Source organism: Lynx canadensis, chromosome B1 (genome assembly GCF_007474595.2).
Source record: "Lynx canadensis isolate LIC74 chromosome B1, mLynCan4.pri.v2, whole genome shotgun sequence".
In the NCBI taxonomy this organism is placed as follows: Eukaryota; Metazoa; Chordata; class Mammalia; order Carnivora; family Felidae; genus Lynx; species Lynx canadensis.
Window position 1 is genome coordinate 161,496,900 of NC_044306.2, and position 14,767 is coordinate 161,511,666.

At 39.9% G+C, this 14,767-nt stretch overlaps 1 protein-coding gene across 1 annotated transcript in view; it reads left to right on the forward strand.

The window, feature by feature from the left end:
• Window positions 1-14,767, forward strand: part of NMU (neuromedin U) — a 38,920-nt gene that overhangs the window by 9,404 nt on the left and 14,749 nt on the right. Inside the window, exon 3 of the mRNA XM_030313850.1 lies at window positions 11,716-11,763. Within this exon, the coding sequence (XP_030169710.1) occupies window positions 11,716-11,763 (48 nt within the window). The remainder of the gene's footprint in view (window positions 1-11,715; window positions 11,764-14,767) is intronic.

A 14,767-nucleotide genomic window follows, 5' to 3' on the forward strand; every position in this document is an offset into this window, starting at 1 on the left:
ACGTTTATTTATTTTTGGGACAGAGAGAGACAGAGCATGAACGGGCGAGGGGCAGAGAGAGAGGGAGACACAGAATGGGAAACAGGCTCCAGGCTCTGAGCCATCAGCCCAGAGCCCGACGCGGGGCTCGAACTCCCGGACCGCGAGATCGTGACCTGGCTGAAGTCGGACGCTCAACCGACTGCGCCACCCAGGCGCCCCAAAAACACTTTTTTTTTAAATCATCTAATGCTTGTGAGGTATTATTTAGAGTTTTGCTGAGTATAAGCAGACAGTTTGTTTTATTTTGAGGTGTAAAATTTTTCTAAGAGTCAGGAGTTTCTCATAGAGAAAGAGTCAAGGCAGCCATTTACCATTATTAATCTGCAATTTTTTAGGTAAGCCAGATCTGGGTATTATTTCATAAAGCAGAATTTTTATTACTTTTTGTGCCTTCTCTGTCTTGTAGGGGAAGGCCTTTACCCAGTTGGTAAAAGTATTAACCCATACCAACAAATGTTGGAATTTCTTTGACCTTGGCATGAGTGAAACCTAATTGTCAGTCTTTTCTGGATAGCCTCCAGTTCGTTGATTGCCTGAGAATGAAAGTTTGTGGTTGAAAGGATTGTTTCTAAGACATACTTCACAGGCTGATACTACTTGCAGAACGGTCCTTGACAAATTTTTTTTCCAGTAAACATCCTTTGGGCCATTTGGTAAGTTTGGTCCCTCCCTAAATGAAAGGCATGATGCTGTGTTTCAATGACCTTTCAGCTCTGTGTGCTTGATAATAGTAATTTCCCTGCTCTATTTGTAACCATCCCAAGGGCTGGAGACAGTGTCTAAGAGTAAGACCCCAGTTATTTGTTTGTCTGTTTGTTTGTTTGTTTGTTTGTTTTGAGGGGTGGGGGGAGAGTAAATGGGATTGAGTCTCCTTTAATAATTGATATAGTGGGCAAACTGTTTTCCTGAACCCTGATATCTATACCCTACAATATCCAGTAATTTTCAAAAACTCACATAATTGTTTATCTGCCCTAGATAGTACCACCATAGTCTCTAATTTAGTTATAATGTCCCTTTCTAGCAAGGGAGTAAGGCTTTCTGGTATTATCAGGAAAGAATGAGAAAAAAATTAGGTTTTCCCACATACATCCCAGGGGCTGAGAGAAAAATTTAGTTAGTTTTCTGGAGATGCCTCTAATTGTCATGCTGCGTTTGGATAGTTGGCCTGGAGTGGAAAGGAGGACAGAAAAGATAGCTCTGGTGTTAAGAAGGAAATCAACCAGTTTTCCTTCTATATTCAGAGTTACCCGAGGTTCTGGGTTTCTGATAGACAGTTGGTTTAGGGGAGCCACCATGAAGAGCCCCAGGACCTGGTTAGTCCCTTCCAGGGACACTGTTTATCTGAGCCCTCACAGATAGAGGTCCCCGAGGGCATTCAGATCTCCAGTGATTGTTTCCATACAAGGGGCATGGCTTATGGGGTTTTCATTTTGGTTGTCCCCTCTGAGGATGGTCTCATTTTAGTGCTCTGAACGGCCATATAAATGGCACTTGGTGCCAGGACCTCGGGAAGTCCAGTCTGACATAATATGTAAGGCCACAACTAAGGCCTCAGATTTCTTTTTTAAGCCTGCTTTTCTGTTTTGTTTGTAATATACCCAATTGGCAACTAGTAAGAGCTCCTCCAGGGTCCCTTCAAGGCTAACAGCCAATTTTCACATTTTTTTTTTTAATATCTAGGGCTGATTGAGTGACAGATTTGTCCTTTAAAATCATCTCAGCCTTAGGGGTGTCAGGGAGATAGCCATATATTTAATGAGAGCCCCCCTCAACATCTCCAGGAAGGCCATTGGGCTCTCATTTTGTGTTTGTAAAATAGTGGCTAAGTTAGCATAGTTTAAGGGCTAAATCTTAGATTTCCTTACATTTTTTTAAAAAACATCTGTCTCATTAAGAGTCTGATTTAACAAAAGCATTATATCTTTCTAGGTCAACTCAAAAACATATGTAATATTCTGCAAAGCCTTTATATACTTGTCCGATCAGAAAATTTATCTGTATCTCTTTTTATCTGTCTTACACTTTGTAAAAATTTTTTCCTTCTGGTATTCTAGCTTCTTGTAAGGGAAACATGCCTGATACATTACAGGGAGGGCCTGGATAAGGTGGGTAGCAGGGAGCAGAATTGTTTTTTGGTGTTTTTTTTTTTTTTTTTTTTAATATATAGATTGAGGACCCTAGGAGGAGGAGGTTGAGGTAGGAGACTTCCCTTCCTCCTTCTTTAGGTCTGTTTTGGATACAGGTAAAGGGCCCTTAATTGTTTCCTCTCCAGATTGCTGGACTTTAGAAAGGGCTGCCATTAAATTAAGATCTGCCTTACATTGTTTACATATATCTTGATTTTTTTCTTAAGGCCCAAAAACAATGAACATGGGGGAATTCGCCCCATTTCCCTTCACATTTGCAAAACAAGTCCACTTGTAGGGTAGTATTGCCACTGATACTTCCCTCTGGAGGCCAGGTTCCCTCTTCCAGTTTGCACTGGGGCCAAGCCTTTGGGCAAAAGAAAATGAATCATAATGCATTCCAAAGGAGTAATGGCCTTGGTAGGGGAATTACCCATCTATAGGAAAAAGGAAGAAAGTTGTCCCTTATCTCAATTTCCTATAGCTAGCCAGGAGAAACCTCATTTCCTGGCTCTGCATTTTGGCTGGCTATGCGACTGACAGCCAAAAGCCCTGTCAGTTTCGCTGAGGTGCTGGGAGTAGTCATTTTTACCCAGGCTTGACTCTACCCCTGAGAGCGGACCTGGTCTTTACTTTTTTTTTTTTCTTACTCCTCCATTTCCCATCTGTAGGACCTTGGGGGTATGGACGGTGACCAAGCAAAACTTTACTGGTTGTCATAGGATGCACTAATTTTGTTTTGGCCCAACAGTAACTTACATATTGATCATTGGCCATTGAGGGAGGGGTTAAAGGGCCAAGGTCAAGGTCAATTCCCCTGCCTTTTTCATCAATGCCCACATAAATATGTTTCAGCCATGTGGATATCCATTTTTGGCAAACAGTGGGCTAAGTTTAGTAAGATGGCTCTCATGTATCTTAGTAAAAGCCCTTCAAATATCATCCATGCTTCATATGGCATAGGCTTCCATTCCTCTGCTAAACAGGAACAACACAAATGGGGAGGATTTGGAGACTGACACCAAGAGAATTGCCATCATTTTCCCAGCCTTTGGATCAAAGGAGGAGGAATTTTAATCTTAACCCTGGGTGCTTTTAAAATCCATTTATTTTAACCTTAGTCTGTCCTGACCATATGTAAAATTTCTTTTTAAAGATTTTCCTTCACAAACCTTCTACAACTTTTCTTTGCATTTAGATTTTGTCCCAAGCCATTTCTCTCCAAATAACCAAGCTCATTTAGGACAAACTTACGTTCTTTTACCTTCAACAAAAATATATTTCCATTTCTTATATCTTTCTTTCATATCTCTTACTTTTCTACATACAGAGTTGCTTTTCATATTGTTATTAGTTTTAACTACATTTAGCAGAATTTTAACTCTTAGAAACCTTAGTCTCTAGTGAAAACTAAGTAGTAACCAATTGTGGACTCTATGTTACATCAGAACTTTTTAAGTGGCAAATTTATGAATCCATTAAGCACAAAACATGTTTTTCTACAGTTCCAAATATGCTTCGCTTTTTTTTGCAACAAGTCAAAAGCACAGACCTGCATCTAGTAATTAGTGCTTTAGCTTCTTATCTCGTTATATATCCAATGAATTCAATCTCAATTTATCATGCAAGCAAAACTTTAACATTCTAGATTACCAAAGACTTTGAAAGCTATCTTAACAATTACCCATGAAAACTTTGAGACTGACAAAATTAACCATCACTTTAAGTCATCTTTTTGTTAACAAATTGGAACAGAGATAACATTAGCATATTTGATCTGCAGCAAATCTAGGTAGAATAAAAGTTTGTTTTTTAATGTTGATAAACACTGTCTATCTCAAACCAACAAACTTAAATTAGCTTAAACACTGAATATGTTTCATTTGGGTCCATGTAAGACAATTTGTTCCCCAGTGTTAACTTTTACCTGGACCTTTGGTGGGGAAATCTGACATCAGTGGTCTTCACTCCTCGACCTCAAGGGTGGGAGGAGGAGCTGATGGTGAGCCATTGAGGAGCTGGTGATGCAGGCCACCCCCCAGGTGGTGCAGAAAAGGAGGGGGAAAGGGAACCTGAAGAGGAGAGGTGCCAGCAGAAGGCAGAGAAAGAGATTTCCCAATTCTAAGTCTTGTCAGCTCAGACAGAGGAGCAGTCTCCAGGTTTCTTTTGTTTTGTTTTCCCCCAGTGGAATTAGTCAGTCAATGTCAGTACGGAGAAGGCAAGGGATTTCCCCAAAACAAAGGAGTTTTGGCAGCTGCCTGGGAATATTCCTTAAAGTCTCCATTCTAAGGTAGACTAACCAGAGACTGTTGGCTCTAATTATCATAGTCATTGACCCAGGAAACAAAGGAGACACACATCCCCATACATAGTCACATGGTGACTCCAACCTGCCGCCCAGCGCCCAATGCCTTAGAGTTGCAGCTTCATTCCTCTTCCCTTGCGGAACTACTAGGGCAACTCTGGGAGGTGATCAGGCTCCCCTTCTGCCTCTTAGGGGCAGGTCTGCCAAAATGAACCCCAGGTTCTTACCAGTCTGACGGGCGTTCACCGAGCTGGTTCCTGGGCCTCACAGGTTCTGTTGGCACACATGGGGTCCTTGCCCTGGCACGCCAGGAGGGCTAATCTCCTTCCAATCAAGCGGTCCACTGGCGTCAGGAGAGGCTGCTTCTCCCGGTGCCTCCAGGTTCACATCCCCGGTGGCGGTGGCGAAGGAGGTGGAAATGCACTATCTCTGAATCCCGGACGCAAGCCCCCAAGTAATGTAGCAGGATTCTCACACAGAGAGTCGTGACACCCAGGCTTTTCTTTCCAGGAAACAACTTTATTCCTGCCGGCACCACTCAGTTGGGTTCATATGCAAAGAACTGAGCCCCAAACGCCACGTGGTGTAGTTTTTGAAATATTTTTTACTTCTTTGTCTCCCATATATGGTAACACACAAACATGCAGTCTGATTAAGTGGTCTCCTGTTACAAGGTCGTGAGGGATGTTGTCACGTATGCGTATACCCAGGTTGCCTTGAGGGTTTTGTTTTTTGTTTTTTGTTTTTTCCTTAAGGAGCGGACTCCACCACAGGTTGAGCATCTGACTCTTAGTCTCTGCTTGGGTCATGGTATCATGGCTCATGGGATTGAGCCCCTTGTGGGGCTCTGTGCTGACAGCAGCGAGCCTGCTTGGGATTCTTCTCTCCCTCTGTCTCTGCCCCTCTCCCCATGCGTGCTCTCTCTCTGTCTCAAAAATAAATAAATAAACTTTAAAAATTAAAAAAAAAAAGAAAAATTAGCAACAAAAGTATAACTTCAATATCCCATCTGTTTTGAAAATAAGTAGCATTTTGGTAAATAACCCTAGGCTAAAGAGGAAATTCCAAGATGGTTAGAATTAAATGACATAAAAATATTATAAGTCAAAATTTGGGGGTGCCTGGGTCAGGCAGTAGAGCATGCAACTCTTGATCTCGGGGTCATGAGTTCAAACCCCATGTTGAGTATCGTTGGACTGTGCTCAGGGCCGACCAGAAGTGCCTGGGAGTAAATACACCCACCACTGAGAATACCCCTCAGTTGGTGACCCAAGGGAATTGGTGGATCAATACCTTAGCTGCTGGTAGAGCCATCTTCCCGCAGTTGGGATACTCTGAGGTGTGTTCTGCATTGGTTCCCAGAATTCCCTAGATAGACTGATTCCAGTTACCCATGGTGATAATCTGCCTGATGACATACACTTTATCAAATTCCTTCTCTTCCCTGCTTGTCTCCTCCACTCTTCTATGAGTGTTTTTTGGGTCATCTCCCAAATAACCTACTTGTATCCACATCCTTATCTCAAGGTCTGTCTCCAGGAAAAGCCAAACTAAGACGGAAATGCACATACACATAAATAACTCTCAATAAAAGTAACATTAAAATTCACAGGGAAAAGGACAGATTATTTGGCAAATGGAGGTTGAGAAGCTTGCTTGCTATATGGAGAAAAAGAAAACTAACACCCCATTGTACTGTATATAAATGTAATGATATACATTTTGTAATGTATATAAATATCAAACCACTGTGTTGTGCACCTGAAACTAATATAATATTTTATGTCAATTATTCATCAATTAAAAAACACCTAAGAGGTGGGCTCCAAGTGGATTAAAGATCTAAATATAAAGTGTAAAATTATAGAGTTAATAGAATCTATCTTTTCTATTAGGAAAATATCTTTGTGAACTAGGAGCTAGGAATGCCTTCTAAAACAAAATTTCAGGGGCACCTGGGTGGCTCAGTTGGTTAAGCATTCAGCTCTTAGTTTTGGCTTAGGTCATGATCTCACAGATTTGCATTAACAGTGTAGAGCTTGCTTGAGATTCTCTCTCTCTGCACTTCCCCCATTTACACTGTCTCTTTCTCTCCCAAATAAATAAATAAACTTTAAAAAAACCCACAAAATTTCCAATATAAATCATAAGACCAAAAATATGATAGTAAAGATTTCTTTCAAAAGGACTACATTTAAAAAGGAAGAGCCTTTGAATGATGTTGGTTATGTCTAAAACTGACAAAGGATTAATTTCTAGACTATCTTAGAAACTCTATCAAACCAATTGGATAAAGATAAGGATCTAAGGTGAAAGTTGTCAAAGGATAGAACAGACAATTTACAAAGAAGAAACCTAAAAGGCCAATAAGCATGTAAAGAGATGCTCAGATTCATTAGTAACAATGAAATGAAAATCAAGACAACAACAAAGTGTTACTCTCTACCCATTTAGATTGGCAAAAAAAAATTGAAATCTAGATAATGGCAAGTGTTAGCAAGGATGTGGGTTGTACAAACCTCATGCATTATTGGTGAGAGTGTCAATTGGTGGAGACATCTGGAAAGCAACCTAGATATCCCCATGATCTAGCATTCCCTCTCCTGGGTAGATAGCCCAAAGATAACTTCAATAGATTCGTAAGTGGAGAATAAATACAAGGAAGTTGATTACAGCTTTGCTTGAATAGAATTGGAGGAAACCCCGCTGTCTATCACTGGGGAGCGGGATAGGCAACAAGCGTGTTGTAGATGCATGTGTAGATGCACATTATAGAGTATTCTACAGCAGCTAGGAGCAACATACTAGATGTCCCCAGTAGCATGGATAGATCTCAAAGTATAGTGTTAAATGGAAAAAATAAGGAAACACCATACATGCACACCAAATAGTAATACAGATTTTTCAAGAACATAAACAAATGAAGGATACACATCAAATACATAAGAAGAGTTGCCCACGAGTGGATGAAACAGGAGTAGGAAATTGAAATATAAAAGAATAAATAAATAAATAAATAAATAAAGCAGGTTCAATGATGATTGTGAACTAAGAGCTGAGGAGAATATTCTGTTCACCTAAGCCACCACTAACAAAATACATAAAGGAAGAGATGAGATGGATAGTAAGTGCCAAGTACTAAGTAATCTCTAAAAGCATAAAAATTCATAAAGTCAATTATAATGTTCTCTGCCTTAGTGTATCAAAATACATGCTAGAGGCATATAAACAAGATGAAGAATAATTTTGACAACAGACATTAATGTATAATACAGAAACGCTTATTTTAGCTTGGAATTATCTATATTTCTGTGGAAAATCTTTGAAAAAATATTTTAGATGAGAAAGCTGGGGGAAACCTCAAATAGAGTTGTAAAAGCACTATAGATTCTTTTATAGAAAAAGATATTTAAAGAAACTAAGATGCTAAAACGTGTACTTTTCTTCTGGAGGTTTTAAAAATTACTGAGCTCTTCAGACACTAGAAACACATCCTTTTCAAACCATTTACAGAGACCTAACCATTTTCAAACAGATTCATCAATGGATTTTGCAGAGTTCTCAAAAGCAATTAGTGGCACTTAAAACCATTAGGGCCACAAGCTGAGTAAAATGAATAAATGCTTATCCAAATGGAAAGTGGGTGAGCAATGTTGCTGTGCCTTTTAAAGAAAAGAGAACAAAGATTGAAAAGCTTTGCAATTATCTCCCAATTTGATTAATTGGTGTTTTCTTTTTCTTATTCGGATATTTTTATGCAAACAACATTGATGCACTGATTCATCAGCCCTTAGGTTCAAGAGTTTGCTGGTTTTGGACCCGGGCACCTCACCCACGCAGCAGCCTGGTCTGCGGGTGGACAGCTTTGCCTTTGAGCATGTGATATCTGCAGCTATCTAAGTATCACAAAAATGTTACTGGAGGAACCCGTTCCTCCTACCCTCTAAGTAACTGAGCAAACTTAGCAAACTAAGTAACATTTGGAAGCGATATATTAAAGCATTGGTCACAATTCAAAGCTTTAAAAAAGGTATCTTTTTGCCTTTCCCCTTTTTGCCTTTCCCCTCAGTTGACTTCTCTTTTTATTTTGTTTTCTTTCCATAGGTTCAATGCAATTTAATTAAAGAATATTTATCGAACACTTATTCTAGGCAAGTTAGATATGGCATAACCTCCGCCCTCAAGAAGTTTATCACTGTGTGTGTGTGTGTTTGTAGTCATGATTCCGGATTTGTATGGCATGGAAGAGGGAGGAGGTGGGTGGGCACAAGGAATGACTGGAATAGAACAATTTCCTAAATATTTGTGACTTCTAGAGAAGATAGCAGGCTCTGTGAGGATAAAAGGAGAGAGACATTAAGCCTTTACTCTTATATGATATTGTATGCCTTTGTTATTCTCTAAATTAGAGAATCATATATTTAAGTACATGTTCACTTGGAAGCAGTAAGGAGCATGAGGAATTATGACCAAAGAGTATGATTATTCCCCCTTCAGTATAGTATAATGATGGAAATTAAATTAAACTGATCAGCAAAGAATTCTGAGATATTGACCATAAATAGGACTCAACCTAAATCATCCCAGACAGACACAAATCAGTACTGTTTTTTTCCAGTCCCATTTTAAAAGGCCAGCAAAGGGGCGCCTGGGTGGCTCAGTCGGTTGAGCGGCCGACTTCGGCTCAGGTCATGATCTCACGGTCCGTGAGTTCAAGCCCCGCATCGGGCTCTGTGCTGACAGCTCGGAGCCTGGAGCCTGTTTCGGATTCTGTGTCTCCCTCTCTCTGACCCTCCCCCGTTCATGCTCTGTCTCTCTCTGTCTCAAAAATAAATAAACGTTAAAAAAATTAAAAAAAAAAAAAGGCCAGCAAAGAAATAAATGCCATAAACTACTCCAGACATCCAGCTTAGTGTTTAACTTTTGCAGCACAGTTAGTTTAGTGATTAATATAAATCTCTTATAGTAGTTTAAAGTCTTTCAGTTTTTCTCTTAGAAAAAGAGATAAAGGCTGAGAACAGCTGTCAACTGTAGTTCAATAAACCTTTTTTTTAATCTGTAAAGATTTCTTTATTGTGACCACAACAACTAATATTCTCTACTTCTAACTATTACTATTACAAAAATACAGCAGTATTTTATTGTATTGCCACCTCTTTTTTTCATAAAGACCATTTGGTATCAGATATTATTTATAAAATTCAAAATGTCCCTTAGTTATACAAAACACAGATGATTGTGTGAACATCCATTTCATGGTAACTTCCATCAATGCTATAGGTCAACTACAAACAGTATCTCCATTTAGATTTTCCTCATATATATTATATTGTCCTTAATCTTCAAAGGAAAAACAGATATGCATGAATCCCACCACATGAAGAAGAGTGTCACATTATCTTTCATGCAGCAACAATCATCACATGATTTCCCACACCCACTAGGGAAAACAGGTATTTCAATGAAGTGATTTGAGAGTAGAAATACATTAAAATTTGCTAGTTACAAATGTCAAATAAGGTCAATATAAAAAAGCATGTTGTAATTAATTATACCTGTCCAAAAATCCATCCCCTTTATCTTTTGAAGCATGCTAGCAAATACAGTATCTAAGCATTTAACTTATATTCTTTCTCATACTCTGGCTTAAAGTAATGTCTGAAAGGAGTCACTGACTTACTGCTTTCTACTGTCAGTCATGACATTTATTGATATTTGATGTTCAACTAAATACTTTTCTAAATTTTTATATCTCTAAAGTTATATTCCTTTATGCACTCTGGTGTTTACACAAAGCTGCGTATTTACAACAAAGGTCTTTCCTCTTTCATCACATTTCCAGGGTTTGAATCTAGTGTGCCTTTGGGGATACCGAATAATGACTAAATTCCAGTTAAAGGCTTTGTCATTTTCTTTATATTTTATGGTTTCTCTCCTGTATGGTATCTATGATGGTGAATAAGTTGTGAATTCCAGCTAAAGACTTGCCACATTCTTTATATTTGTAAGGTTTCTCCTTAGTGTGAACTCTGAAATGGTAAGGGTTGAAAAGTCCTTAAAGGTTTTACCACATTCTTTACATTTGTAAGGTTTCTCTCTAGTATGAATTCCGTAGTATTAAATAAGGTTTGAGCACTGATTAAAGGGTTTCCAAAATCTATTTTCTTTTTGAGAGAGAGAGTGAGAGAGCATGCATGAGGGGGAGGGACAGATTGAGGGGGGGGGGGGGGGGGGGGAGAGAATTCCCAAGCAGGCTCCGCACTGAGCCTAATGCGAGGCTCGATCCCACAACCCTGGGATCATGACCTGAGCTGAAATCAAGAGTCAGATGCTTAACAGACTGAGTCACCCAGGGACCCCAAGGCTCAAATAATGTTAATAAACACCTGAGGAGTCACTTTCCAGAGAACCATGATAAATGTAATAAATGCGAGGAGATCTTTTCTGAAAGCTCAGACCTTATTATACATGAGAGTATCCATATTGGAGATAATCCTTATAAATGTAATGAATGTGGGAAAACTTTTAATGAGTCCCCCAATCTTGCTGAACATCAGAGAATCCATGTTGGAAAAACCCATATAGATGTAATAAATCTGGAAAAGACTTTAGTCAGTCGTCAATTCTAAATAGACATAAGACAGTCTATACTGGAGAGGCCTTACAGATGTAAAGAATGTGGTGAAACCTTTACTGATTCCCCAATAAACCTTCATTGCAAATAGAATCCTTTCCTGATGCTGGCTTCTTGGTAGAGAACTAGTAGATTGCTGTTGTGTAAGAGTTTTTTCTGGGTGCTATGTATCAAGCTACTTTTCATTTAGCACTTCTATTATCATGTTCGTTTAGATGATGTGATTAGACTTACGTAATAAAGAACCACGTGATAACAGGGTGCTCCTTAATTTTGAGGCCATTCTTCATCGCTTGCTCGCGTTTCTCAGGCTGAATACCCAAAGTGTGTTTCTCTTAGTATTTGAAGCATCTGTATACTCTCTGGCGATCCCTATCAACTGTCCTTGGGGACCATTTAGCCCTGTGGCTGGAGGTAAATCTTGGGGAGATCCCAATTCCAGGACTTCCTTAGAAAGTTTAAGAGGCTCTTCCTGCCCAAATCCACAGTCCTGAACTGTCTCAGAACTTAAATTAATGGTACCTAGGTAACTTGACTTTGTAAAAGTCCCATTTTCTGCTCTTTTCTATTTCCAAGATGTAACTGGCATTTTTTATTTTCTACAGATAGACGATGCCTGTTCGTCTTTCCTGTCCCTTGATTCTCAGCCTCAGGTAATTCCAATTGAAGATGTTTTATAGTACCATAAGCAGTTGTCACTCCATTTCTCCCTTTGGACCTGTCATTACTTTATGGACTTATTAAACATGTCAACACTTTAGAAATTATTACATTATCCGCAGGCAATAATCAGTTCTATGAGTTTATGTTGTAAGGTCATGCTGGGGCATTTGTCTCTAAGTAAAATAGGTTTGCAGATAATATGCACATATTTTGGAAATCAAAATGCTAATTTCAAAATCAAATTCTGTGTTAGATTAAAAATAATGTGCCTCTGGTTGCATTTGGAGGCTCATATCCCAACTGTCCCTCAGTTGAGTTTGAAACCCAGGCAGAGAGGAACGTGAAGTCAGACTTGGGGAGTTCAGAATAGTCAATTTGTGAATGTGGCCTCAGATCTGATGCCCAGAGTGTTTGCTAAGAATTCCCAGACTTTAACTCCAGAATTTAATTCCCAGAATTAAACTGGGGTTAGACAGTGACCTGAGGCCTCCCCACCAGTCAGGTTTGCTGGCACAGGGCAGAGACTCGACCAAAACAGCTGGCCAGACAGCTGGCTCTTTAAGAGGAAAGGGCTGAATGTGCCCAGTTTCCTCCACTCAGTTACCTCTCAGGTAACTCTGTCCCCTTCCCACAGCAAAGAGTTCAGAGAGGGTTGGGGAGTGAGGAGTGCTAGTCTAGCTCCTGCACGCGAAGCGTGAGGAGTTGAAAATAAGCGTGTCCTCCTTACACAGCATCCACTGGACTGGACCCTGCTGTTCTGTCTGCGGCTCTGCTTCCAGCACAGGTGTAGCAGAGTTAGCCTCAGCCTTCGCTCTCTCTTCATCAGTGTCAACAGTTTCCTGGATGGAGAGGAGGGCTCAGGAGAGGCTCTTGGCTCATCCTCTTTCAGAACAATCAGCAATGTGCCTGGGGCGTAACACCAACATGGTCTGGCTAAGGTGCCATGCTTTGTCCTTCCAGAATGTCATCACGGCCCAGGTAGAGAAATGCTGTATTTCTCCTTCCTCAATCCATTTCTCAGTTTGCAGAGGGTCACTTGCAGGGAGTTAGTGGCATTAGATGAAAAAGCAAGACCAGGATCACAAGAGATGACATTTATGAATAATTCAAATTATAGGAGAAGCACTGATGGACATGTAACATATGATGGGTGTTAATTAGCATGTAAGCTTTTGCATTGTATTTAAAATTCAAGAACACCCTCAGAATCATTTCTATTTCTGCAGTACTAAAAGGATGAATTAAAAGCACTCACTCATCTAGACACCATGAAGCTAAATGAAGCTTTTACTGGATTTGGAGACTGTGTACCTTTTGAAGAGAGCTTGGTCAATTTACTATGACATCGTTTACATTCACTAATACAATTTTTAAAAATCACTACTTTTCGGGGTACCCGGATGACGCAGTCAAACGTCTGGCTCTTGGTTTTGGCTCAGGTCATGATCTCATGGTTTGTGGGATTGAGCCCCACATCAGACTCTGTGCTGACAGTGTGGAACTGCTTGGGATTCTCTCTCTCCCTCCCTCTCTCTGCCCCTCTACCCCTCCCCCACTCCTGCTCTCTCTCGTCTCTCTCTCTGTCTCTCAAAATAAATAAACTAAAAAAAATTTAAAAATCACTTCTTTTCACATTAGTTATAATTTTATTATTAATATGATTTTCTGAACAGTGCTTCAAAACATTTTTACCAAATGGAAAATAAAGGTTCACAAATAAAAAATAAAGTATTAAAAATTTAGTATAAGAAAAACTCTTAAAGAATAGTTGTAGCTCCAGGAATAATGGTTTCATGAGAAGGGTGGCTGGAAAAAATACAGTTTGTTTTAAAACTTTTCCCTTCAAACTTCGGTCTTGTTGCGAAGCCTCATCCGGCTTCAAAGCTGTGTTCTTGGGAGACGCTACATTTATTCTTTTGTGTGTTAAGAGACACATGACACCACCAGATATATATTTTTTTATTGCTTTGTATTTTATAGCATTTCTAAAAGGCCATAAAAGGAAGTTTCAGGAATCTGTTTCCCTATTTTTTATGGGGTGACCTATGTACCCAACGCTGAAGGGAAACCGTGGGAAAGAGTGTATCAGTGTTCGTACTCTTTCTCTCATCCAAGTCCCCGGTCACAGGCTTCACAGTCATTGCCAGTGAAACACGGGAATACTTGCAGGTCCGACGACCCAGCTCCCAGGCCACACTCGACCAACCATTAGCCACGTGTGGTATCGAGGAAATGATAGTCTCTTAGAACCTCACTTCCTTTACATACGGGAAGGACGATTCCTGTCCTTCATAACACACAGGTGCATTTTAAGGACAAAATGTGAATTAGGTGTATGAAAGTGTTTTGTAAGCTAGTGAAGCACTACAGAAATAGGAGCCATTTCATATTATTAGTAAACATCCCAACAATCTGCATGGCAGACAAGCACATGGAAGAGAACAAAGCAGGCCTCTGATGTGCTGGGGAGGATGTTCAGAGAAGCTGATCCATGACTCCATCTGTATCCCTAACTTCAGCCCACCATGTTAAACATGCACTGTTGTTCAAAGGGTGAGGATATGGGTGGCCCCAAATAATCCTTTCTGACGTATCTCCTACATGAAGAGTAACTTCAGTTGTAAATCCAGCTTTACAGGCCACACATTCTTTAATGCTATTATTGTTAACTAATTGCTATGTACCTGGCACTGTGCTAAGAGCTCTACCTACATTTAATCCTTCCAAGAACTCTCTGCAGTGATGTTGTCATCCCCGATTTATAGCTGAAGATACTGAAGTTTAGAGAGGTTAGGTAACCAGCCCAAGGTGACACAGCTAATGAGTAGAAATGGAACTTGCACTGCCTTTGAGCAGTGACAGGCTGCTCAACTCCACAGCCCACGTTTTTAACTACGAATTAAATTGCTCCCCCCAACACTGTTCCAGCTCCTTGTTACTTCTAACATGCATTTATTAAGTAATCAATTGTTCATGGTTCTAGTGTGCTAAATT